Source organism: Colletotrichum fioriniae (assembly GCF_027942845.1).
Source record: "Colletotrichum fioriniae strain IMI 355084 chromosome Unknown scaffold_4, whole genome shotgun sequence".
Taxonomy (NCBI): Eukaryota; Fungi; Ascomycota; class Sordariomycetes; order Glomerellales; family Glomerellaceae; genus Colletotrichum; species Colletotrichum fioriniae.
Window position 1 is genome coordinate 666,726 of NW_027076840.1, and position 23,429 is coordinate 690,154.

General features: G+C 54.2%; 7 protein-coding genes across 7 annotated transcripts; 4 read left to right on the forward strand and 3 right to left on the reverse strand.

Annotated features, from left to right (window-relative positions):
- Positions 1 to 410: 410 nt before the first annotated feature.
- On the forward strand, positions 411 to 2,305 carry N0V96_004022 (uncharacterized protein; the record flags this gene model as incomplete). The annotated part of the gene is made up of 2 exons (XM_065757000.1): positions 411 to 562; positions 1,687 to 2,305. 2 exons carry the CDS (start codon positions 411 to 413, stop codon positions 2,303 to 2,305), a joined length of 771 nt encoding a protein of 256 aa, XP_065614213.1.
- A 1,960-nt stretch (positions 2,306 to 4,265) lies between these two features.
- N0V96_004023 (uncharacterized protein) lies at positions 4,266 to 6,757 on the forward strand (the record flags this gene model as incomplete). Its single annotated transcript, XM_065757001.1, has 5 exons — positions 4,266 to 4,943; positions 4,999 to 5,018; positions 5,085 to 5,567; positions 5,621 to 5,667; positions 5,718 to 6,757. The coding sequence occupies 5 exons, from the start codon at positions 4,266 to 4,268 to the stop codon at positions 6,755 to 6,757; spliced, it is 2,268 nt and encodes a 755-aa protein (XP_065614214.1).
- Positions 6,758 to 6,818: 61 nt separating this feature from the next.
- N0V96_004024 (uncharacterized protein) lies at positions 6,819 to 10,173 on the forward strand (the record flags this gene model as incomplete). Its single annotated transcript, XM_053188092.2, has 4 exons — positions 6,819 to 7,777; positions 7,832 to 8,620; positions 8,691 to 8,938; positions 8,996 to 10,173. 4 exons carry the CDS (start codon positions 6,819 to 6,821, stop codon positions 10,171 to 10,173), a joined length of 3,174 nt encoding a protein of 1,057 aa, XP_053054054.2.
- A 637-nt stretch (positions 10,174 to 10,810) lies between these two features.
- Positions 10,811 to 12,336, reverse strand: N0V96_004025 (uncharacterized protein; the record flags this gene model as incomplete). Its single annotated transcript, XM_053188093.1, has 2 exons — positions 10,811 to 11,960; positions 12,029 to 12,336. 2 exons carry the CDS (start codon positions 12,334 to 12,336, stop codon positions 10,811 to 10,813), a joined length of 1,458 nt encoding a protein of 485 aa, XP_053054055.1.
- A 768-nt stretch (positions 12,337 to 13,104) lies between these two features.
- Positions 13,105 to 13,500, forward strand: LSM6 (U4/U6-U5 snRNP complex subunit lsm6; the record flags this gene model as incomplete). Its single annotated transcript, XM_053188094.1, has 3 exons — positions 13,105 to 13,216; positions 13,309 to 13,422; positions 13,475 to 13,500. The coding sequence occupies 3 exons, from the start codon at positions 13,105 to 13,107 to the stop codon at positions 13,498 to 13,500; spliced, it is 252 nt and encodes an 83-aa protein (XP_053054056.1).
- Positions 13,501 to 13,735: 235 nt separating this feature from the next.
- Positions 13,736 to 14,912, reverse strand: N0V96_004027 (uncharacterized protein; the record flags this gene model as incomplete). The annotated part of the gene is made up of 3 exons (XM_053188095.1): positions 13,736 to 14,166; positions 14,276 to 14,381; positions 14,562 to 14,912. 3 exons carry the CDS (start codon positions 14,910 to 14,912, stop codon positions 13,736 to 13,738), a joined length of 888 nt encoding a protein of 295 aa, XP_053054057.1.
- Positions 14,913 to 16,032: 1,120 nt separating this feature from the next.
- Positions 16,033 to 17,128, reverse strand: N0V96_004028 (uncharacterized protein; the record flags this gene model as incomplete). Its single annotated transcript, XM_065757002.1, has 3 exons — positions 16,033 to 16,758; positions 16,821 to 17,021; positions 17,078 to 17,128. The coding sequence occupies 3 exons, from the start codon at positions 17,126 to 17,128 to the stop codon at positions 16,033 to 16,035; spliced, it is 978 nt and encodes a 325-aa protein (XP_065614215.1).
- Between the last annotated feature and the right edge of the window lie 6,301 nt (positions 17,129 to 23,429).

Below are 23,429 nucleotides of genomic sequence, written 5' to 3' on the forward strand. Positions count from 1 at the left end.
CAGCAACAACCAGTCTGCGTATAATGGCAGCGGTGGGAGTATCAACATAGATAACAAGAATGGCAACGGCGGGAATTACAACAGGCAGACGACGGTGGTGATTCCCCGGCAGGGCGGGGACCGAGATGAAGCCTGTGCGGTTGCAGATTGGGTTGAATCTGGATGTCGACCTGGAGCTCAAGGCCAAATTGAAGGGAGATATCTGCTTGTCTCTGGTGTAAGTTCCGCTTGTCTTTTGCCCACCCCCCTTCACCCCTAATTTTTTTAATTCTCATGTTTTGTCCTCCTTCTTCTTCTTTTTTCTTTCTTTCTTGTTTTATTTCTGTGTTTTTATTCTAAACTGACGGAAAACTAACCAGACGCGATTAAACACAAAAAGAGTGGAGAGAAGATTCTCCAAACGCGAATCGATGCGGGTGAAGCCCAACTGGAAGGGCGAAGTGGACGTCAAAGAAATGTTCCACATGCGTCTTGGCAAATTCAGCTTCAGACAGCGGTGGATTGACCGCGAGGTCAGCGAGAGTCTTACGGTGGCGATTGGGGTCTCGCTTGTAGTGGGCGGGTTCGTTACTGGGTTTGCGGCGTCGAGATGGTTGTGCTGAGTCTTCCCTCATACCCCCCCCTTTCCTTTGGATGACAAGAGGGAGTAGGGCAGCAGAAGAGGCGGGAATTTCATTGTGTATATTGAGAGAGAGAGAGAGTTTGTACGTCGGATATGGCAGCATTATGAGGCGTTATGGGGGGCAACAATTGGGTTTCGTTGGCGGAGAAAACGAGAAGCTGAACAACAGGAAGCTTGGGGAAAAGGTCGTGTATCGTTTTTCACTTGCAAACATGGTATTCTCGAAATGCATTCAAGTCGGTTGAGACGAAAAAAAGTACTAGTCGAAGGACCCCTCTAGCCCTTCGTCCCGGACGGAAACGTGGAAAGTCGGGTATGTGGAGCCGGTCTGCCGTTGCAGTGTCATGAAACTTCATGCGGGAGGTGATGGCGTGTTTTCCATGAGATGTGTCTGTGCGGCGTTTGTGAAGAGATGCCCTCCCTTGCAAAAACTACTCCCTGACGTGAATTATGTTCGCCTAGTCGATGATTGTCTGTACAGAGTTGTCAGAAGCCCATCTTGTGGTCTTCTTTCTCCATTTCATAACACCCCGACCACACCGAGACTCACCGACGACCCGGCGGGCTGGGAGATCTCGGTAAGCGGACCGCTAGCGTCAACTTTGGCGTCAATGCTTCTCTGCAGCAGGTCTCCACACAAGCTCTAGCTAATTACCCAATCGGGCATGTCAAACAAGGGTCCTCCACTACATCTTCAATGCCCCAGTACCTTTTTGCGACTATTTTTTTTTTTTTTCTCATCCCAACTTTTGTTCCCATGTTGCGCCCTCACGCCACTTCCAGATCTTGTCCAAATCGTATCATCAAGCACACGACACGCCAAGGGTCGGGGCTTTTTTCTTTCCATAGGGCACTCTTCATTACGAGGCTTCGGACGGGAGGAAATGTCGGCCATTCTGCACGCCATCAAGAGGTTTTTCCTCGGTTTAGCGCGAGGAGCTGGGGACTGCTACAGATCCATCGTAAACTGGCTCAAGATGGCATACTCACCGTGAGCTACCCATGTTACCAAAGAAAATAAAAAAATGCTTGGCTTAACTTTGCTGATAAATACCTGTGCAAAGAAATCCATACTATCGTGGCAACATCATCACCGGCACCGCCGTCGGCGGCCGGGCCCCCTTTGACGGGAACCTGCGCATGGTGATAGCGCAGGTCTTCCAACCGTCCGACTGGACCGTTCTGGAAGTCGCCGTCCTGCGGCCCTCCGGCACGCCGTTCAAGGCCGTGCTCAAGCTCTTTGACCGCCGTTTCTCGCCGTGCATCCAACGGGCGCGGCACCGCCGGGGGCTCGGTGCGTGGACGCCAGAGTTTGAGGAGGAGTTTGTCGACTTTGTCCGCCGAGGCGCCGCTAATGAGTACCTCTGGGGATCCGATAGCGACGAGGACGAGGACGATGCCAAGCGAGACGAGGCAGATCGGCAGGCGGGAGACGAGGGGGAGGAGAAGCCCGTCAACTTGCTCGAGGAGGAGGTGATCCGCCAGTCTCAGTGTGATGGGATTGCCAATGCGCGGCTGAATCGGTTGCAGTCCCGGATGGGCGTGGAGAAGGGCATAAGACTACCCCGGGCGCATTGCACGGTGCAGATACCGATAGGAGGAGACGTGGACAATCGTCTGCTCGAGGTTTCCGGGATCTTGATGGAGTATGTGCCTGGGTTTAGCTGCGACGATACGGAATGATGACAGCCTTGAGGATGATGAAAGTGTATGGTCGGGAATATGTAAGAGTACTTGATTTGGAGAGGGGGAGTAGTGATCACTTCGGCATAAGGTCAATGGAGTACTTCGGGGGTTTCGGTTAAGCGGAGGAAGCCTGATAATCATAATGAAGATCATTCTCGCACAAAATACCCGGGAAGAAGAGTCAGTTACATCAGTCTCCTTTTTGCAGCAACGCAGGACCAGTCCCCTGAATTCATATGCCGGTTTTGACTCCGTCGGCTCTGTGTACTCTATCTCTTCGAGACGAAGGCAAATGAGTGATGGCTTAGCTTTCTATCGCGTGCTCCTTCACGCTGAAGTGGCGATGAAGCTTTACAACCCAGTCGTGCCAGTATAGGTAGCGCGTGGTTGAGAATGCCAGGATGCAAGAACCCATTCAGGTCTGTAAGAAACAAAGTGGTTGATCGTTAGGAAACAGTACCTAGTGATTGACAGTCGTTGGCTGGTGATTTGAATGTTGATTGAGTGTGTAAGACGGCCTACTTCATGGGACAGTTTCAAGACGCCACACCGGGGCTTACATTCTCTAGGGAGACTGAGCCCATGAAGTTAGTGATTTCGTCTATTTGAATGATCCATGATTGTCTCGGACTGTTTGAACTTCACATATGATTTCGACATCCGGCGTGGAACATTGGGCTGTTCAAAGAACTTCTGCATGTCTCGGCTCTGTCACTCATCATTGGGAAATGACGATTTTGGAGTTGGTGACGTAGCCCAGAAACAAATTGGGGCCGGTCAGCGTGTGAATTTTTGGAATGAGACGAGAGTTGAAAGTCCCTTCGCAAGTTCACTCTCCAAGATAGAGAAATTACCCAAAGGTCTAGACCACGATTCTGCCTGGCAGGACAGTGGCAAAGATCAGATGACCCTGAAGCTATTCCCGACCACTGGTGACCGACATGCTGGCAACCTGTCACTCCAGACAACATCTCACTTTGCTGAATTCATTTCATCAAAATACTTCGAGATCTGCAGATTCTTCAGGCTGCAGCCGGCGTCGGATGTCGTCCATGAAGTTGGAATCGACTCAATTGAGTTTGTGTCAAGGATGGGGAGCGCACCAGGCAGGCAACAGCGGGCAGTGGCGGTCCACGGCGGAAGGAAAACAGTGGGTCCACACCGCGGTCACTGGACTTCGTGTCAAAGACCTCCGCCGCGAATTAGGCAACATACCCCCCTGCATGACCCGAACCGTGTCAAAGCTCTCTCTCTCTTTCCGTCCCTTTAAGCGCGTATCCTGCCTAAACTACGCGACAGCTTCATGCGGCACAGTTATTTTTTTTCCTTCTCATGTCTGTACCCATATGTGATTCTGGTTTTGCCATGGAACTTTGGTGCTCCACCCATTGGAGACAATTTCGTCTTTGTAGGCAAGTCGCATGATTGCTAAAGGTACCACTTCATAGCAACCCTGGTACCGAGCTGAGCTGCTCGTTTGACGACGGTACGCATCCGTAATAGCGCTAGGCTCATGTACCTCTTCAGTAGATAAGACACGAAAAAGGTACCTTGCATCTGACATGGCTTTGCCTGGGACGATCTAAAATCCTCTCCCCTCCTTTTTACGAGAACAAACGGTCAAGAAGGAATGTGCCAAACGGTGCCCTCCAGATTATAAGATAGCCTCAATTCCTCATTCTCTTGTCCAATGCATCTCTTGTGAACATCCATCCTCATGACTCCTTCTCTCCTTTTTCTATTGTCTGTCAATTGATCCTCCCAGCCTCATCTCATCTGACAAGCTTACATCGTTGATCATCTACCCCGCCGACGCATCTCTTGTGCTCGAATTCCTTCTCTTCAAGCTGAATTCGACAGTTGTTCACCCGGCACTGCTCACGATCAAGAGACTCACGTCGCCTAGCCAATCCCCTCCAAGGCACAGTCAAATATCAACCCCCAATACTCTTCCACAATGTCACTCCCAGAGCTCCAGCAGTTGCCAGTTCCCCACGGGGACCTGGTCAACTACATCCACGACCACCCAGAGAAGAAGATGGTCGAGATCCTAGAGCCCTACCGCAAGTACGAGGCCGAACTCCGCTCCGTCTTTGCCCAAGACCGCAAGAATCCCGCCCTCGACGACCCTCACATCAACCTCGTTCCTCTCTTCACCAAGGACACCAAGAACATCAGAACCCGTGCCCGCTTCCTCGCCGCCGAGACGCAGGAGGAAAAGGACCGCTACATCATGGCCCTCCCGGACAACAAGCGCCGTGCTAATGGCTCGCCCGCCGTCGTCTCCGGCCTCAAGGACTTCCAAAAGAACTTTAATGTCTTTTCCGAGTCCTCTCTCGTTGATATGAACTGGGACAATGTCGTTGCTGCCGGTTCGTCAGTCATCAACACCCTCCTCCCCGTTCCGCCAGAGTTCAACACGACCAAGCGCAAGCTTCGAGAGTACTATCACGAGAAGTTTTGCCCGGCGTCTGATGTGGATCTTTTCTTGTATGGCCTTACCCATGACGAGGCCATTGAGAAAATCAAGGAGATTGAGGCCTCTGTTCGAGATGCAATCTTGACCGAGGTCACGGTAGTTCGTACCAAGTACGCTATCACCATTGCTTCTCAATACCCTACTCGTCATATTCAGGTAAGGACTGCCAAAATTCCTTGATATTGGTGACCAACACTAACCGTCATTCCAGATCGTGTTGCGTGTATACAAGTGGGTAGACCGGCAGATGTGTCAAATTCGACGTGAGTATCAAGCAAGAGGCTAATCTTGAGACAGGTCTATTGGTGAAATCCTCACCGGTTTCGATATCGACGCAGCCGGCGGTGCCTACGATGGAAAGCAGGTTTGGGTGACCCCTAGAGCCTTGGGAAGCTTCATCACTCAGGTCAATCAAATCGACCTCACCCGCCGTAGTCCCTCCTACGAGAACCGACTTTCAAAGTACAGCCACCGCAACTTTGAGGTGTACTGGCCAGAGCTTGAGCGTAGCCGCATCGATCCCACCATCTTTGAGCGCAGCTTCCAGAGGACTCTCGGTCTCGCGCGTCTTCTCGTCCTTGAGCGACTTCCCACGCAGTCGGTCCGGGATACATACCTCAACAAGCGGCGAGAGGAGAGAGGCCGACCCACAACGAACCGCTTCAACCCTCATCATCTGCATGGCAACATCAAGGACAACTTCGAGGACGAGGTTGCCGACTGGGTTGACGAGAATGATGTGTCCAACTACCACACTTTCACGGTGCCATATGGTCACGGGTATGCTCTAGCTTCTCCATGGCCTGTTGAATATAGAGTCTGACTTCAGGCAGGTTCCACGCAAAGAAGATTGAAAAGCTCTGCTATACAAGGGATCTCTGTAAGTCACAGCGCGATTTGATTGTAAGCGGTCTACTCACAAGCTTGTAGTGCTCAACGCCGAATGGAACCAACCTGACGAGAGAGAGGTGTATCTTCACCGCCACCCCGCCTTCTTTGGACGTGTCAAGGATGTCATCGAAGACTGCTGCGGCGGCTGCCCAAAAGCCGTGACGCCGGAAGAGGTCGAAGTCGCTGAGAAAGAGGCGGAGATTTACATCTCAGGCAAGGTTACTTTCTTGATTGACGACCCAGGTCGGCAGCAGATCGGCTCTTTCAACCCTCTAACAGAGAATGACTGGACCGACATGGCCTATGTCGGAAACACGGCTCGTCTCTGCCAGAGCATCGTCGACGGCGACGTTGAGGAAGTCCGAGACTGGCTTTCCCAAGAGGGCGCCGACCCGAATAAGCGCGACTACACGGGACGCACGCCTCTTCATCTCGCCGTCATTAGTTCCACACCCGAGGTCGTCCGTTGTCTGGTTGAGTCTGGATCGCGTCTCACTGCTCGCCTTGCCGACGGCAGGACGGCTCTTCATCTCGCGGCCGAGCGCGGCAACGCTGGCATGATCAAGATTCTGATGGACAAGAGCATTACCAACGAAGAGGAGGAGGAAGGGAAGGCCGACCGCCGCCGCAAAGCGATCCAGACTCGACTTCAGGATCAGCCCGCTTCAAAGACGTCTCAAGCGCAGGACGACGAAGATACGGATGGCAAAACGGACAGCGATTCTGACGATGACGATGACATTGAGATGGTGGACGCGGGCAACACTGAGGCAGATGCGACGTCTATGGCGACCGGGTCTTTCGTCAATGTCAAGGATGAGAACGAAAAGAGCAAGGAAGACCTGATTCTGGAAGACGACTCGACCGACGAGCCCGATTTCTTCAAGACTGACGTCTTGGCTTGGGATCTGCCCTGCTCGCCTCTGCACCTTGCCATTTCTGAAGGACACGAAGATGCCGTCAGGCTTCTCTGTGACTATGGCAGCGACGCTATCCTCCCCGTCAAGTTCCTCAACTCTGACAAGCAACCCACCGCGGCCATTTTGACGCTCTCCCTCGCTCTTTCCCCTGCCTATTGAGAAGGCCAAGTCGATGGCTCTTCTCCTGATGAAGCTTGGCGCCACCTCATCTCAGGCAGACATGAACGGATGCACAGCGTTCCACCGTTATGTTAAGAACGGCAACCAGGAGATGATTGACACCCTGTGGGAGAACGACAAGGTCGGACTCAAGACGGCGCTCAACCACATGGTCTTCGCTGCCAGCTACTGGAACCCGGTGGCCATCGCCCCAATCCACACAGCCATCGAGAACGGCGATTCCGTCTTCGTGCTCAAGTTGCTCGAGGCCGGCGCCAACCCGCAAATCGACTTTGACGTTTGGCTAAAGGCTGCAAAGTTCTCCAAGTCGAACAACAGACTTGGTTCGTATGAGGACAACAAGAAGCAGTTCAACCAACACACCGATCAGCCGTTGATCGTAGCAATAAAGAATTGCACCGATCCGGATATTGCGCTGAGCCTCATCGAGAAGGGTGCGGATCCCAACACGATGACGACCAACTCGTACCGCGCCATCGAAAACGATTACCAGCGCGCGTACAATAAGGGAGAGACGGCTCTCGATCTCGTGCAGCAGCAGCTCAAGAAGCTTCGTGACTTCAAGAGCGACAAGTTCACGCAGGTGATGCCCCATCTATCCCCCGGGATGGACGAGTTCCTTGCGAAATACCCAGAAGATACCTACCAGCACTGGCAGATTTCCGAGAATATTTACTGGCGCAGGGTGAACTACAAGAGAGGAGTAGAGAGCTACGAGAAGGCGAAGAAGGACTTCGAGGAGCTCAAGGGCGTCCCGGAGAAGATCGAGGCCATCAAGGAGGTCATTACCTCACTGGAGAAGCTGGAAAAGGCCATCATCGACAAGGGCGGCAAGACCTTTGCGGAGATTCATCCCGACATAAAGTTTCCGGATAACAACCCCACGTCGCACAACAGACCTTGGGAGGCTCAGAAGAAGTTCTACAACTACAGCTACGTGTTCTCGTTCCGGAACGTTACTGATGTCACGGAAGTCCGGAAGGCTGCATACCTAGAACTGTGAGTGCAAGACATTATTCATTGTTTGGTATTTCTGGACTAACGCCCATTTAGGTTTGAGGCTGCTTGGTCTGGCGATCTGGAGAAGATCAAGTCACTCACCCTCCAGGCCTGGGGCAAGGATCAGGCGGAGCCTCCTCTCAAGATGGCAGTGAATGACAGCAAGGACAACACTCCCTTCTCGCTAGCCTACCTCCGCGGCCACCACGACGTGGCTCACGCGATCCTCGAGATCGTCATGGCCCAGTATGCACCGGAAGATCGGGATGCAATGCGGTACAAGCTGGACACGGGCGGTCCCGAGGACGAAGACGATGAGGACTACGAGAGCGACGCCGCGTCCAACGACGACCCCAAGATCATCTCCGAGATTGTCGACAAGAAGTTCACCATTGAAAACATTGGCCAAGTGTCGATGCAGGTCAAATCCACGACCAAGCCGCTCGACTTTCTGGGTCAAAAGACGCACACATTTAAGCCCGTGGAGGGCAAGGCGCGCAGCTGCAAGAACTCGAGTCAAACGCTCTTCCAGTTCGTCCTGCAGCACGACGACCTCGCGGGGCTCAAGATTCTTCTGGATATGGCCAGCCACTTTGCGAGCCAGAAGCTCGTCAGCGGGACCGGCGTGGCCCAGGATGAGGAAGATGGCAGGACTGGCCGCTTCGAATTCCCCGAGGGCGACTTCCTCTGGGCCGTTAAGCACGGTAAGACGGCGGCTCTCGCGGAGATCATTAGTCGCACCGGTGCCGGCATCCCGCTCGACGACCTGGTGAAGAAGAGCGGCGTCGAGATGAAGCGCAAGTCCAAGTACTACCTGGGACTGTCAGTCTACGGCAGGAAGAGGTAAGCAGAAACTCAAAGACACGCTTCGGCCTCAGCGTATCACCAACAGCTTGCTAACCCCTCGTAACAGAAAGGACTGGGCCACGGCCGGGAGGAACATGGTGATCCGCTCCACCGGCGTCAGGACGCCGCCTTTGCTCCATGCCGCCATGGCCGGCAACATTGATGCCGTCGAGTGGTTCCTCGGCGACGCACCTCACCGTCACTATGTGGACTTTGGCAAGTCCAAGGCGGCCCTCGAGGATTCGAGACTGAAGCATCTCAGTCAAGCACCGGGCGGCTTCGACCGAGCCATCTCCAAGTGGCTAGGCATTCAGAGTGAGTTTACCCCTTTTCACGTTCCAATGTCCCGATGACACTGACACAGGAATCCAGACGAACTCGTAATCCACTGCGCCGTCATGGGCCCCCCAACAGAGGCCACAAACCAAGTCATCAAATACCTAGCACAAGCTTGTCCGGCCTCCCTTGACTACAAGTCCACCCTCGGCGACACGCCCCTCTGGCTCGCCTTCCACTTTGGTCGCCTCGACTTCGCCCGCACCCTCATCGCCGCCGGCGCGAACCAAATGACCCGCAACAACGCCGGCGACAACATCCTCCACGCCGCCCTGCAGGGGATGCCCCGCGCCTGCCGCCTCGGGCCCGTCCTTGACCTCGTCGACGCCGGGATCCGCCCGCACCTCGCCCAGCAGCGCAACAACCTGTCCGAGAATAACGGCACGACGCCGCTGCACGCCTGGATCACAGCCGTGTGCAACTCGCGCCGGACGACGTACCACTACAACCCGGTCGCGAGCAAGAACTACGCGGACGACGCCCAGATTTTGGCCGTGCTCGCCCGCCTCCTCGAATTCTCTTCAAGCGGCGACAATGCCGAGCTCGAGATGCTCAACGGCGCGGGCGATACGCCCCTCCACACCGTCGTCATGGCCCACGACGACGTCCTCGCAAAGGCGTTGCTGAGTTACAGACCGAAGCTGCTCTACCGCGAAAACGCAGTCGGCCGCACGCCCGCCGAAATCGCGCGCGAAAACGTCACGGGCGAAAAGTTCCTCGCGCCGAGCCCGATTACGCTGTTCCAGAGTAACCAAGACCCTTCGACCATTATCAGCCGCCCCGTCGAGTCCTTTGTCAAGAAGGACGACGACAAGGACAAGGACAAGGACAAGGATACAGACAGCAACAGCAACGGCAACGGCAACGGCGACTCCTCAGCCCGCCTCACCAACAAACAAAAGACCTGGCGCGCCGTCCGCGCCGTACAAGAACGAAACCCGGACAAGAGGCGCCTCGTCTCCCTCAACGAGGCCAACGACGTCGCCAAACGGCTGGGCGAAAAGTACAACGCCAGTCGGTACTTTAGCATCACGGCGCGGCAGGACGAGTACGAGGACCCCGAGGACGGCGCTGCGGCGGCGGCGGCGGGTAACAGAGACGAGAAAAGTGATTTCGCGGCCCAGACCAGGAACGCCAGCGCCGGGCAGATGTGGAGTTCCCCACAGGACGAGAGCAAGGAGAAGTGTCCCGGCTGCGGCGAGAGGCACGATTGAACAGGCTGAGGCGTGTCCTGGGTTTCTGTGGGAGGTGAGGGATTTGTTGAAGGGGGAAGTGGTGGGTGAGGAAGATTGGGTTGCAGAGGCCTTTGCGGATTTGAGGTTTTTGGTGTGGTGGCTTTGGAGTTATATTCTCGATGCTGTTCGAAATGTGTTGGTCTTTCGGAAACACGAAGGAGGAAGGGACCGGTTTTGATGAGTAACGATAAATTAGCAGACGGACAGAATGATATGACTGACAATCTCATTTTTATATGCAGTGCTCAAAAGCTTCAAATCGATGAGTTGGCGATGTAAGTGAGGCACAGATTCTCCTCAAGGGGCAGTTGGACCAAAATAGGTAGGGGCAAACTCAGTCCCATGCCAACACAATAGACTCGACTTCAAAAAAGTCCAAAAAGCTCTTTCAACTTTACATGCTAACGCTACCCACCAATGAGAAAAGACGCTAAAAACTCCCCGGGTATCTTGAATTACATCCCTCGTCAAGGGCCTTGTCTTTGGCCCCCTTTCCCCAGATATCCAGACTCAAGCCACTGCCATTCCGGGCCGTGGCACTTTCGCTTTCAACAAGCAGAAAAGGCTGGCACTGGCAACTCATCCGATCTCGATCGACGTGTGAACCAGGAGGGTTTCATCTTATGTAGACCTCAATCGTCTCCATGTCGCCAATATCAGCCTCCTCGACCGTCATCTCTTCCTCGAGCTCGTCGCCGTCAAACATGAGCGTGATGGGTGCGTCCGCAGCCAACCCACGCATTTTCCGAAACAGCTCCATAAGCGTTCCGATCGTGGTCGACGGCCTCACCGAAGTCTTGAGCGGCTCGTCCGCCTTGGTCTTGAGGAGGACTTTGATCTTCTGTTCCACCTCTGGCTCGATGACATCCGCACCGTCGCCCTGGTTCCCACCTTCGTCGTCAGAGTAGTCTCCGAGATCGTGTCTCCTCCTCCGTGCCTCTTGCTTCTCGTGTTCTTCCCACAACTCGCGCGTCCACATTTGCAGGTGTACGTTTGTCCAATCGTCGTCTTTGAAGCCCTCGGATAAATCTCCTGCGCCGTCGCCACCACCGCCGCCGCCGCCGTTCTTGCGGAACGTAGCCTCCAGGTCGAGACTATGCAGCGTTGTGGTGTCATACAGCTCATGACCGCGCCATGTGAGGAACACGCTTTCCACTTCCGAGCGGGGAATCTCAATACGTTCCAGCTGGACTTCAACCCATTTCATACGGATCACCTTGAGCGGCTTGACAAGCGTGAAGCGGAATTGCCGGTCCCTGGTGCCTGGTATATCAGAGGTGACGAAGACGTTGACGAGCTGGTTCTCGTCCTGCTCGAGAGCCTTTTTACGCTCCATGGCGCGTCGGACGTATTCCTCAAACTCGTCGTCCTGCTCTTCTTCCGTTGCTGCTACTGCGACGGATGACTTTTTCTCTTCGTCCGTTCCTTCTACAAAAGGGTCGTCTGAGTCGATAACAAGAGGCGATACCTCAGGCTCTGAAGTCTGTCTCCGGCGCTGCGTCTTGCGGACGGGTGACGCTTCGTAGATATCGTCGCTGGCCACATCGTCGGCGTCATCGAGGTCTTCGTCGCTATCTTCGATCGCGATGACGGGTTTGTGAGGTATCACCTCCTGCTTCCGAGGCGTCCGCGAGGCGGCGGCGCGGGTCAGGCGCTTCGAGGGTGTCTCTGTGCCTTCGCGGCGCTTGTACGGCGACTGCTTTGTTCTCGATTGCGGGGATTCGTCGCTGGTCCGCGAGCGTTTTGATGGCGGCGTGCCGGGGTCCCTAACAGTTGGGAAAACGGTGTCAGAAGAAAGCCAAGGCGGTAGTGCAAATGTGCGTTGGGGGCGTACCTTGTGTCCTCTTCAACGTCGGTCTTGCCAGGCTCTTCGCTCGCTCTCGGCGCTGGCTCCGTCTCGCGCTCTGGCGAGCGCGCTTGTGAGCTTTTCTCTCGTTCCGCCTGTTTCCGCTTCATACGGCGCTCCTGCTCGGCAACAGCGACGGGGAAGAACTCGGCGGAGCGCTGGAACAGGTTGAGTCCATCGTCGTCGTCGTCTTCTTCGTTGTCGTTCTTCTGTGTCGCGGGCTTCGGATCGGACTTTTGTCGCAAAGCGGTGGGCTTGAAGGGGAGACGCCTCTTGGGCTTCGCTGCGTCTGCCATGGCTCACAAGTGGACGTTTCGTCCAAAACAACTAAGTGACGGAGCAAAATTTGACTCGGGATTCGTTATGCGATTCGGTGCAATGTGCAGGATCCAAGGCGCAGGAATTTGAATGGGGTGATTTCTGGGTCAAGTTTATGTGCCCGTTGTGGGTTTTTTGTGAGTGAACTTTCTATAACGGAGAAAAGGTCAGGCCATGCAGAGTAGGCGCCAGAGGCTGTGCCTAGAAGAGAAGGCGGCAGGTAGAAACATCACGAACAATGCGACAGAAGAAGGGGAGAGGGGGGACGAGAAGGCGTCCTGGCTCGCGCACCACCACCAAATATTTGGGTTGGGATTTGGGGGGGCGGCCGTTGTTTCCGTGGTGAGAGCAAAAAGATTGATTCGGCTGGTCCCACCTTACCAGGGCCCCAGGTGAGGACCTAGAGGGGGATGGAGCTGGAGTTCGCCTTCGCACGCTGCTCAGCTTGGAGCGTGCGCTGCTCGGGTAGCCCTACAGTGCGAGCTACCCTGGGAAAAGCTAACGCCAGGTGCGATCCAGGTACCCCAGGCCTTGGATGCTCTAACAGAAGGGGGGTCACTCCATGGCTCCCACCCAGCCGTCAGCACCATCATTGCCAGCTGCCAACAATTCTGCCAACATCATCACCAGTTTGACGTCCCCCAGCCTCAATCACCACCCTCACGTCAAACCCGCCACGGAACAACCTACATCCCGAGGCCCCCTCCAGTAACTCACATCCATCTCATAATATCCAGTCAACGACAATGGAGAACGGAAATATCAGTCAGGGCGAGGGCAAGGACCCCTCCAGCTTCCTGAGCGACATCATCGGCAACCCCGTCACCGTGAAGCTCAACTCGGGCGTCGTCTACAAGGGTGAGTGCCTCAGCCGTCATGCATGAGAATGGGACGAAGCGGTGCTCTATTCTTGCTATAGTGAGGTATCTGACAGTTTGCGTTCATCATAGGTGAGCTCCAGTCCGTCGATGGCTACATGAACATCGCGCTGGAGAAGACGGAGGAGTTCGTCAACGGCACCAAGAGGCGGTCATACGGCGACGCATTTGTGAGAGGAAACAACGGTAATTCTTACTCCACCGCATACCATAGCATTTCCACTGATAAACAGCGTAGTCATGTACATCTCGGCAGACTATTGAGAGGCGCGAATGAAGATGTCAACAATGGATCGGTGACTGGACTCTATTCACTGGCGAAGAGTTCTATGAACGAGTCTAGAGTCCTCGGAAGGCGTCTGTTATCAGATCTACCAACGCAGAAGAAATATACCCTCAATTCTACCAAATGGCCAAACGTTGTCTGCAACCCCTTACCTTCGTCTAACCAGAAAAGTAAAAACACCCCTCACTTACGATGCAGACCATCTCATCACGGCTACAACCTCGAAGTCCAAGCAAAATACGTAACCCCATGCAACGCAACCTCCCCCTTCTCATTCCTCTCCACGCTCTCCCCGCCCAGAATGGCATCAAACTCGGCCTTGAACGCCGCCGCCCGCGCCCCCTCGAGCACCGCGACCTGGCTCAGCGTCCGCAGCCGGTTCCACACCGCCTCGGGCGTCAGCCAGACCGTGAAGGGCACCTTTTCCTCGCCCACGGGCACGCTGAAGAGGGGCATCTTGCGCCCACCCTCGAGGACGACGTCCTTGACGGCGCGCAGCGGGTTGGCGTCGAGCTGGTTGTCAAAGACGTTCTTCCAGACGAAGTCGCGGAAGCGCGGCTGGCCGTCGCCTCCCAGGGTGAAGACGAGCTCGTTGAGGGATTGTTCCCAGGGGGTGCTTGCTTTCCAGTGCTTTGGCTTGTTGTCTGTGCTCGTGTGGAATTTCGTTAGCAATTCTTTTCTTCTTTTTTTTTCGCCTCGTGGTGGCGTGGAATATGTGTCTCCTGGGAGTTGTGAATGAGCGAGAAGACTTACAGTCTTCAATATTCCAGATGAAACCGAGCACGGCGGTCGGCTTCAGAACGCGGTGAATCTCTTTGAGGGATTCTGTCGTCGCGAACCTACGCTTTCTTATGAGCTTCTGTCCACAATTTGGAGCCCATAGATGGACCGTCTTACCAGTGAAACGCCTACGTAGAACGCAAGTCAGCCATCGTCTCCCTAATACGCAAGGCCTCATCTCAAAACTCATCTCTACACCACAAAACCACTCCCCCAACAACATCCAAAAAAAACCAGAAAAAAAACCGTCAAAACTCACCTGTGCAACAACAGCACCATCCCCCCACTCCTCCCCCAACGGCAATTTCGCCGCAAACCCATCCTTCACCTCGACGCCCCTCAACCCCTTCTTCTCCAGCTCCGCCCTCATCCCCTCGTGCGGCTCCACGGCCACGACCTCGAACCCTTCGTGCCGCGCCGCCAGCACCTCGGTCATCTTCCCCGTACCCGCGGCCAAATCCAAAATCTTGGCGTGGGGCACGTCGGCGAGACGGAGGTGCTCGAGGAACTTTTGGGTTGCGGCGGGAGGGTAGGAGGGGCGGTAGGCGTCGTAGGTTGCTGCGTCTGCGAAGCCTTTTGAGGCGCCTTGGTGGAGGGATGTTGGTGACATTGTGGTGGTTGTCTATTTCCTTCTTTCTGAATCTTCCTTTTTTTTTCTTTTTGGTTCCTCTTCTGAGGTACTGTGTTGTCTTCCGAGGTTGAGTCAAGTTGGTGGTGACACGTCTTTCTATACAACTATGCGTAAAATGGTGTTGTGACTATGCTGTGGGTGAAGATGTCTCAAACCGCCTGGGTCAAGTTGCTTGGATCCTGAGAGCCTTGTTTCGTAGATGGGAGGAGCTGGTATTGTGTTCACAAGTACCCTTAAACTCAGATGCAATTACGCAAGAACGAAAAATCACGACAAGAAGAGTGTGCAAAAAAAGAAGAGACAACTCAATCCGTGGAAGAGGGGGGAATGTATTGCGGTTATTCCTTTGGCCGCCGATACGGATCGTCCCTCCCTCTCCATTCATCACGCACGTCATGTCAATTATGTGGGGGTTGGGAGGATTACCTCCATGGGGGGGTTAAGGAGGAGGAGGTCGAATGAGCAGGGGTTCATTTGCGTCGCCATAACCGGCGCCGGTGCCGACGTGCGCGGAGCCACGCCGAAGTCCGGAGCTCAAGGCTGCGAGCCGAGCGGCGTTATTAAAAGTTATCGCATTGCGCGTTTTGATGCTCTGGTCTAAACTAGTCACCATCAGTCTCATTCAATGCATATCGCTACACGCTTCAGATACTTGGTTGAGATTGGTTATGAATTGTTTTTTTCTTCTTGTCATTGTTCTTGTTCTATGGAGGAATGCTTTCCTTTTAATGATAGTCTGCCCCAATCTTTCTGACACTGGAGAGAGGGGGTCGACGAGAGACCTTGCTGCGCAAGAGGTGCCCACCGTCTAATGGTCCCGATGAAATGAATCTTTTTTTACATGCCTGAAACGCCTTACCCCTCGTATGCCATCTCTTGGATGGATGAGAGAGGCCACGGAACCTGATTTCCATCCCCCACTGTCCATATTCGACAGATTGCCCTTTGTTATTCATACATTTGCTACGATATTACTCTCCAAGTTTGTGAGAAGATTCGCGAAGAAAGAAAAAGAAGGAAGCCAAAAAAAGAACTCGCTTTACCATCCGATGCTGATGTACCGTCAACCTACCACACTATCCCAAGCCGAAATGAGGTCTTAGTTGTGGTTGTTGCTGTTGCTACTACTGCTGCCGCTGCTCCCGCTGCTACCGTCGCTGGCGTAGCGCTGGCTGGTGATATACTCAACATTCGCAAACTTGACGTGATGAGATCCCTGCTGCTGCTGCTGGGAAGGAAGCAACGCCTGGTCGGCACCTGGAGTAGTAACAGGCGTAGCAAAGGGATCAGTGAAATCCCCACCGGGCGAGCCCTGCGGCACGGTAGAGTACATTCCCTTGCCGTTCTTGGGCAGCTGCAAGCTACCGCTGAAAGAGCGGACACCACCGCCCGTGGTCGGTTGCTGGGCGGGGCCGCCAGTGACGTTGCGGACCTTGTTGAGCTGACGGTTGACAACAGGCGAGGCTCGGATGGGCACTCGGACGTCGATGCCGTTGTAGTTCTCGCTGCTGATGCCTGCGTTACCACGGTCGATTGGGCTGACGGGGCTGGTCGCCTCGTCAGAGGTTTCGGAATGGGCGACGTTGCCGCGGGGCTGGTAGGTGCTGTATGAAGGTACGTTTGGCGGGTTCGGGTTGCCCTCAAGCTGGCTGAGGGCGTCGGCGCGGCTCGCGACGGCGTTTTGGGAGAATGACTTGGGACGATATGTCTGAGGACCGACTGTAACACCGTTGCCGGCGCGAGACGAAGGCGGAGAGCCAAAGGGATCCGAAGAGTTTGTTGAGGCGGGCGAGATGGGGCCCATGGAGACGTATTTGCCCTTTCCCTGGCAGAGTTGGGAGGAGTCGGCAGCGGGGTGTTGGGGCGGGAGATCCAGATACCGTCGACTTCAATGCCGGACTGGATGGCGCGGACGCCAAAGGGAATTTCGGATTGCTTTCGTGGGGGCGGCAGGCCGGTTGATTCCATCTCTGAGGCGTGTGCCCTCTTTTCCGCGTCAATAATTTCGAGCTTGGCCATATATCGGTTTGACCACCACAGCTTCACGAAACCTATGATGAAGACGACGCCAATGGCACAAGCCAAGACCTATGGGTTAGGTGTGTTAGTCATGAAATTTTGGAAGTAGTGATATGAAGACTTACAAAAGTCATCTGCTGCCACAGCTCCCAATCGACAAATACTCTCTTGCCCATTGTGAATCGCGTTGAATGTAATTGAGGTGTATGATGTTGTGTATTGATGAAAGTGAGGGTTGCTCAAGGTCCGAGCAGGAAAGTGAGGAAGGTGCGTGGTATCAGATGTGAAAATGTCGACCAAGGTGAATGAAGATGGAGCACGGCTCTCTTCTTGAAGTGAGGAAGGATACGTGAAGGCAAGGGTCCCTCTTGCGACCGAAGTCGGTTCTGGCCTCGAATGTGTGGCCTTCCTAAGTTGCTGCAATCAGACTGGCTCACAATGTCTCGTTCGAATGCGGCGAAGAGCGTTGTCGGTGGCGATGGACCCAGAACAAGCTCAGAGATTGTGATTCTCGATAATGTACGAGGCGCTGTGGCTTCTCAATCGGGTATGAAGAAGAGATCGCTCTGATGATATTATTACAGAGTATTGCTATTGTTTGAATCGTTTGGCTGAGGGTCGAAGATGATGTCAAGAACCGAGGTAGGGTACGAGACAAGGCAAGATGCCACCGTTATCGAGTATTAGTTACACGGGATCGGAATAGAAGGTGACCTCGTATTAGAGGGGTACTGGTGAATATAAGGGGACTTCAAGGGGTCCTGGGCGGTGAAGGAGGAAAACAAAAAACCTGGATGAGATGCGTGATCTTGGCTCTCAATGGTCAGACGGACGCCGGCAGGTTATGTATGAAACAGGGAACACGGATACCAACAGCAAACAACAAAACACACACACACATGTCCACCTCTCTGTTACCAGCCATATTACTTACCTGTCCACCATGGACGAGCTCGTTGGATGGGGTCGGCCTGGACCCTCGAGCAGTGATGGACTAGGACTAGACTGAAGGGTGACCGAAGCCAGGATCCGTCTCGGGCAGAGTGTGTCAGTGGCTGAGTTGCCTCTCTCTCAGTGACCATCGTCCAAGTGGAGATGGGAGGAGACATCGTGGTGTATTCTCGACGAGAGCGCCGACTGAGGACGTGCGTGGGGTGAAGGGTGAGTACAACCACGTCCGGTCGAGAAGTCCAACCCAAAAGGGGGTTCGTAGGTCGGGTGTGGTAGTAATTGGGTCGTTGGTGTTTTCTGAGCACTGCTCCCGTAAAGTCGTAGTCTCGTACTCATGCCCGCTGCAGGGCATGGGTCTGGGTTATCCCTGCTCAACCCCATCGAGGATCCCATCTTGCGGATCGAGACAAGCTGCTAGACCTGTTTGCGTTGGTTCCATGGCGCTTTGGGACGACTTCACCTCGCAGTCAACCGTCTTGCTATGTGCCGCCGCCATGTCAAAATGCTTGGGAATTGGGCCGGGCGTAACTGGAATGTTCAACCCTCTCTGTCTGCAGAATCAAACTTCGGGAACGTACCTTGTAAGTAGAAACGCCACAAAAGAAAGAGAGTTGTGGGGGGGATGAGTGGGCAGAACCAACATGTTGCTACGACGGAAGTGGTCTCAGATGGCCGTTTGCGGAATGCAAGGTACGGCGCGGGCTGATCTAGTTTCGCCCACTTGGCGCCGAAGGATGGGCGGAAGAGCAAGCCACACCTGATTTCCAGACTGAGATGGGGATCTTGGCCAGTCGTTTCCTCTCATCTACAGTAATTTCTTGACTGTATTGTATCCTTTTGCCGCATGTTATCTCTATGTTTTCGCTTGCGGACAAGCCACTTTCGCCCACGTTCTCGAGCTGCCGAGCCTGGACCGTCACATGACCCGGCATGCCGTGCAATTCATGATAGACGTGAACAGGCAGCCAGGAAGCGAGCAAGATGTTTTGTGGAATTCCGCACTCGCCCCGTAGTCTCGAAGCTTTCTCGGAGTCCTAGGAAGCCGGTGGACGTTTGCTGTAGTGCTGCAATCTAGTGGTCTAGTCATATCGCCGTCGAAGTGGTCGACTTCAGCATAGGCCAAATGTGGAGAGAGCGGGAGACGAGACAGACGGAGGAACCAGATGGACACAGGAACCAGACGGCCTCAACGCGATGCATAGCCTCAAGGGCTTCCCATGGCCGCTTCGGTCGCGCTGCCCCTGGAGATCCCACATTCGTGCTGATCTCTCTCGTCCTGCGACCTGCAGCATGCGGGCGAAGTGTGTGCTTTACATAGCATTGCATCGTGAGTGGGGCCCCGCGGCATCGAGGCTCGACCTGAAAACGACCATTGGCCTTGGCGAGCCACGGGAACCGTGTCATCCAGTGCTACTCCAGCGGCGAGAGGTCGACTAAGTCGTTTGAGCTTTTCCTCTCTCCTTATGACAGCAGCCGTTGACCATCTCGCTGCGAGTCGTCCGATGTTGCTCGGACGCACGCTCAAGGGTCGATCATTTCATGTCCTTCTTTTCTTAGGTACACGGGCACGCATGGCGTCGGCCTAGCGCCCACGCCATGAGATCCAAAAGCGCAGGCTGGGAAGAACAGACATCGTCCCGTCAGGTACTGCGATGAAATTCTTATTTTCCAAGCCCGAGAAACCCAAAGGTGGGTTGAGCAGGCGTTTGATGTCAATGCGGCTGCTAGGCGCGGGTCTGTTTCGTCCTTCTCACGGACCATCGAGATTACGTGCGTCTCAGCGTCAACCACATCCTTTGGCAGATCGCGCCAGAGGTCTTTGATGATGAAAAGTCTCTCCGGGCAATTCCCGTACGTATTGTCAACAACGTGATTATCGCCTCATCATCACATATGACAGATCGCAGTAAAAGCCGGTCCGGTATTGATAAATCTGAGATGTGTAGGCGTTCTCGTGGATCTTGGTCTTCAAGCTTGAACGGATTTCCGATCAAAGCCGTCTGTTGAATACCAGTGTGTCCATGCTAGAAGCTCGAATCTCGAGAATCTGGTGAGTATTCTGTCTTGAAGCCAGACATACCTACTACATTCATGGTTTTGACAGGGTTATTCCGCGATGGCATCGGCACATTAGCAGTGAAACCCCACTGTCGCCGAGTATACAACACTCTGATCAACCCAATGCTTGCTGTTTGTTTCCTTGACGGTGAGCTGGTCACTCCTTTGTCTGCAGGCGCATCATTTTTGCTTGGATTGACGTATAGAACGCTTAGGCGACACGGATGACGATGGTCCTTTTCAGATCCTGTGTCGATGACGACGATGTCGCCGAGGATGGCGAGGGTTGTAGATCGATTTTTGCAACGAACAAAGGACTGAAGAAGCGTGTTAGTATTGGCGAAAGCGATCTCTTGAGATGCGAGACGTTGCAAGCCGAACACAGGTCAAGGTCGGCGGATATTCTGGCGATCACCTCAAGACAAAGAGATGACTCAACGCAGGCGCGGTTGATCAGTCTCCTTCCGGTGGAATGCTTATTCAATGGATAGAAGAGCGAGCAGATGGTGATAGCGACAGTAACAAGCGCTGCAGGGTATTCTCGCTCAGCTGGCGACTTAAATGGCATCAGTTGGTCAACCGCCGAAGCATACAACAAGCATAGCCAAAGTCCGTCGAAGTCAACATGGCGCCGCGATAGGGCCGGTGTCAGGCATCGCCGACGCCTAGACTTGTGGTGTTGACAGTCTATCTCGATGGTGCGTGGTTGCGTGGGTGCGAGTCTGTTTGTAGCGTGCCCGCTCCATCGGATCTGGGCGTCTACATTCCCAGCTGCCTGTCGGACCGTAGCCACTTTGGGTAGCCGAAGTCACGATAACCCAATCCGGCGCCATGCTGAACCACAATGTGAACGGCCCTCAAGCTCCTCGTTGCACGTTGGAGACAATTGCAAATTGTGTCGCTTTTGCCCCGGGTCACGGTGTACGAGCACTGGTTGACTGGCCAGGCCGATGGCGCATCTTCACAGGAGGGAGGGTCAAGCCGGCGAAGCCATAGCTGGCGAGGGCGTCCGGGAAGGCGACTTTCAGCGAGACTTGTACAAGACAACCTACGACGGGGAGGCGTCTTGGTGTGAGCGAATCCCGCATGCAGACAATTTTCACTTAGCTAAAGGTCGAAGTAGGTCGCAGCCTGGTTCCAGACCATCAAGCCTCTTGTTGTTTAAAAGACGCTGTCAACCTCGTGGGATTGCAGAATGCCAGACAGCTAACTTCCAGCGCTGATTGCGGATTCTCAAGATGCGTGATGACTTCTCCAAAACGTAGAGTTTGGCGTCGCTCTGTCAAACATTGACATGATTGGTGAGTCTGGCGTATACGGCTACTGATTCGTGGTTGGAGAGGGCGAGTCGAAGTCGCAACCCTCTATGACAATTCTCCTATCACGTGTACAGGCCCTTTCCCAATTGATAGATAGCACGCTCACAGCTTTGATGGGAGCGTGTGGTGGAGTATTGCGCCGGCGACGGCGATGACCGACTCCCGTTCTCCGCACGGCAGGTCGATGATCCGCTGAGGGGAAAGGTGCGTTGGGTAGAGCGTCATGTAGTGAGCGGATAGGCGCAGCCAACTCAGGTTCCGATGCGGTCAATCAGGAACAATTGGACGGACATGATGCAGGTCCGCAGAAAGGGCGACAGAAAGAGGAAGTACGGCACGGAGATCAAAGGGCAGTTTCTTTGCGCTCCGATGCCGAGAGATCCGAAGTGTGCCGTCCGAATGTCCAGCGTTGCCCAGCGTCGTACTGTGGATGAACACCTTGCGGTGGGCGAGCAGGACTGTGCCAAAGAGTCTAGGCGAGACGGAGAGTGGACGATAGATTTCCGTTTGGGGGGCCGAGGATTTGACGCTTGTGACTGAGCAGAGCTTTCAGAGGTCTGCCAGTATGCGCCCAGAAATGAACGAAGACGCTGAATGGTGGGCGAATTTAACCGCTGTAACCAAGGAGAAAGAAAGCCAGGATAATCAGGGTTGGAATTTGGAAAAGGGCATGCCCCCGTCGCGGGGATTCGGGGCGCAAGGTTGGACCGGACAAGGTGGATGACGGCAAGCGTCACTGCGGGCTTCCAGAAGGGAGGGCAGCATGCTGTTTGAGTGATTACATAAGAAGGCAAAGCCAGGGAGATACATGGGATGATGCCGCATTCAAGGCACCGTCACCTGTACCGACCCGCATCCCACCTTACACCTTACCCTTATGTCACTGACGGCAGCGACGAACCATTCAGCTCAGTTGGGCAGGAAAGAACAAAAAACATGGGACAAACACATGTCATCGACCAAGGTCCCTTGCCTTTTGAAAGCTTCGCAAGCTTGCAGCAGCAGGGTCGGTGTGGCCGGTTCATGACTCTAGCCACTAGGAGAGTGAGTGGATGAGTGAATGAGTGAGTGAGCTAATGTCTGATCATGTCTTTCCCCAGTGCCCTGGGCCGTTGGTGGCATGGTATTCGCAGTTCATTCCAAGTTTCCCGGTTTCCCGAATCCCCGTCCCGCTTAGCTTCTAAGGTAAGATGCCGCCATCGCAAACCCAATTCTCGTGAGATGTCATTGAATTTTCGCGGCTTGCCAGTGCCAGGCTGTGCATGCTGTCGATATCTCCACTGATGGACATTGGCCGCGCAGTGTTTGCAAAAGATGTTGGCTGAGTCGTGGGATAGTGCCGATGATCTGCCCATGTCGATGATGGGGAACCGCTGCAGCATCTTACACACCTTTACCGTTTAGGGCTCTCGGACTTGACACCTTCAAACGTCCCTACGTGCCTATTCCCTGCCATGACATGGAAAAGCTCTTTTCTCAGTTCCCACTTGACCCTGAAGAGTGATGGCGAAGAGTCCGGGCGGGACCGCGGTTTTCACAGCGGCATCGGCAGCGACACCGGGGTTCTTTACCTCGCTAGAATCCATACCTAGGTACTCAACTCAGTGTTATGGTTCATACCAAGTTACCTCATGATCCAATGGATGCATCTGCAAGAGGGTCATTCGTCACTTCCAAGTCTGATGTGCCCCCCCTTGCGTCTAGTCCCCGAGTAGCAGTAGCGTGTATCCGCACCTACTTTTCCCGCGCCTTGGGTGGATGGGCCAAGTGCAAGTGAGCCTACCACAGTGAAAAGGTAAGGAAGGTACAGAGTATGGGCGGATGCAAGGGAGAATAGGAAATGTTCGGATGGGTAGGCACGAGCGGGAAGAGAGAAAAAAAAGACATGACAGAGACACTCACACTTACCAGGGGAAGACAAGCAGAAGCACAGCCCAAAACCTGCAGATTCCCGCCCGATGATATTGTCCGTCAGTTCTAGCTCCCATCCATCTCTACCTTACCTCAGTTCCTCTCTCTACTCACCTACCGAGCATAAGGTACTCCATACGCAGCACCACGTCTCGATTACGTCCTCAACTTTGAAAAAGCGCCAACCCGTTCCCCATTCTTCCTCTCCATCTCCCTGCGCCTCACTTGGATCTCCATC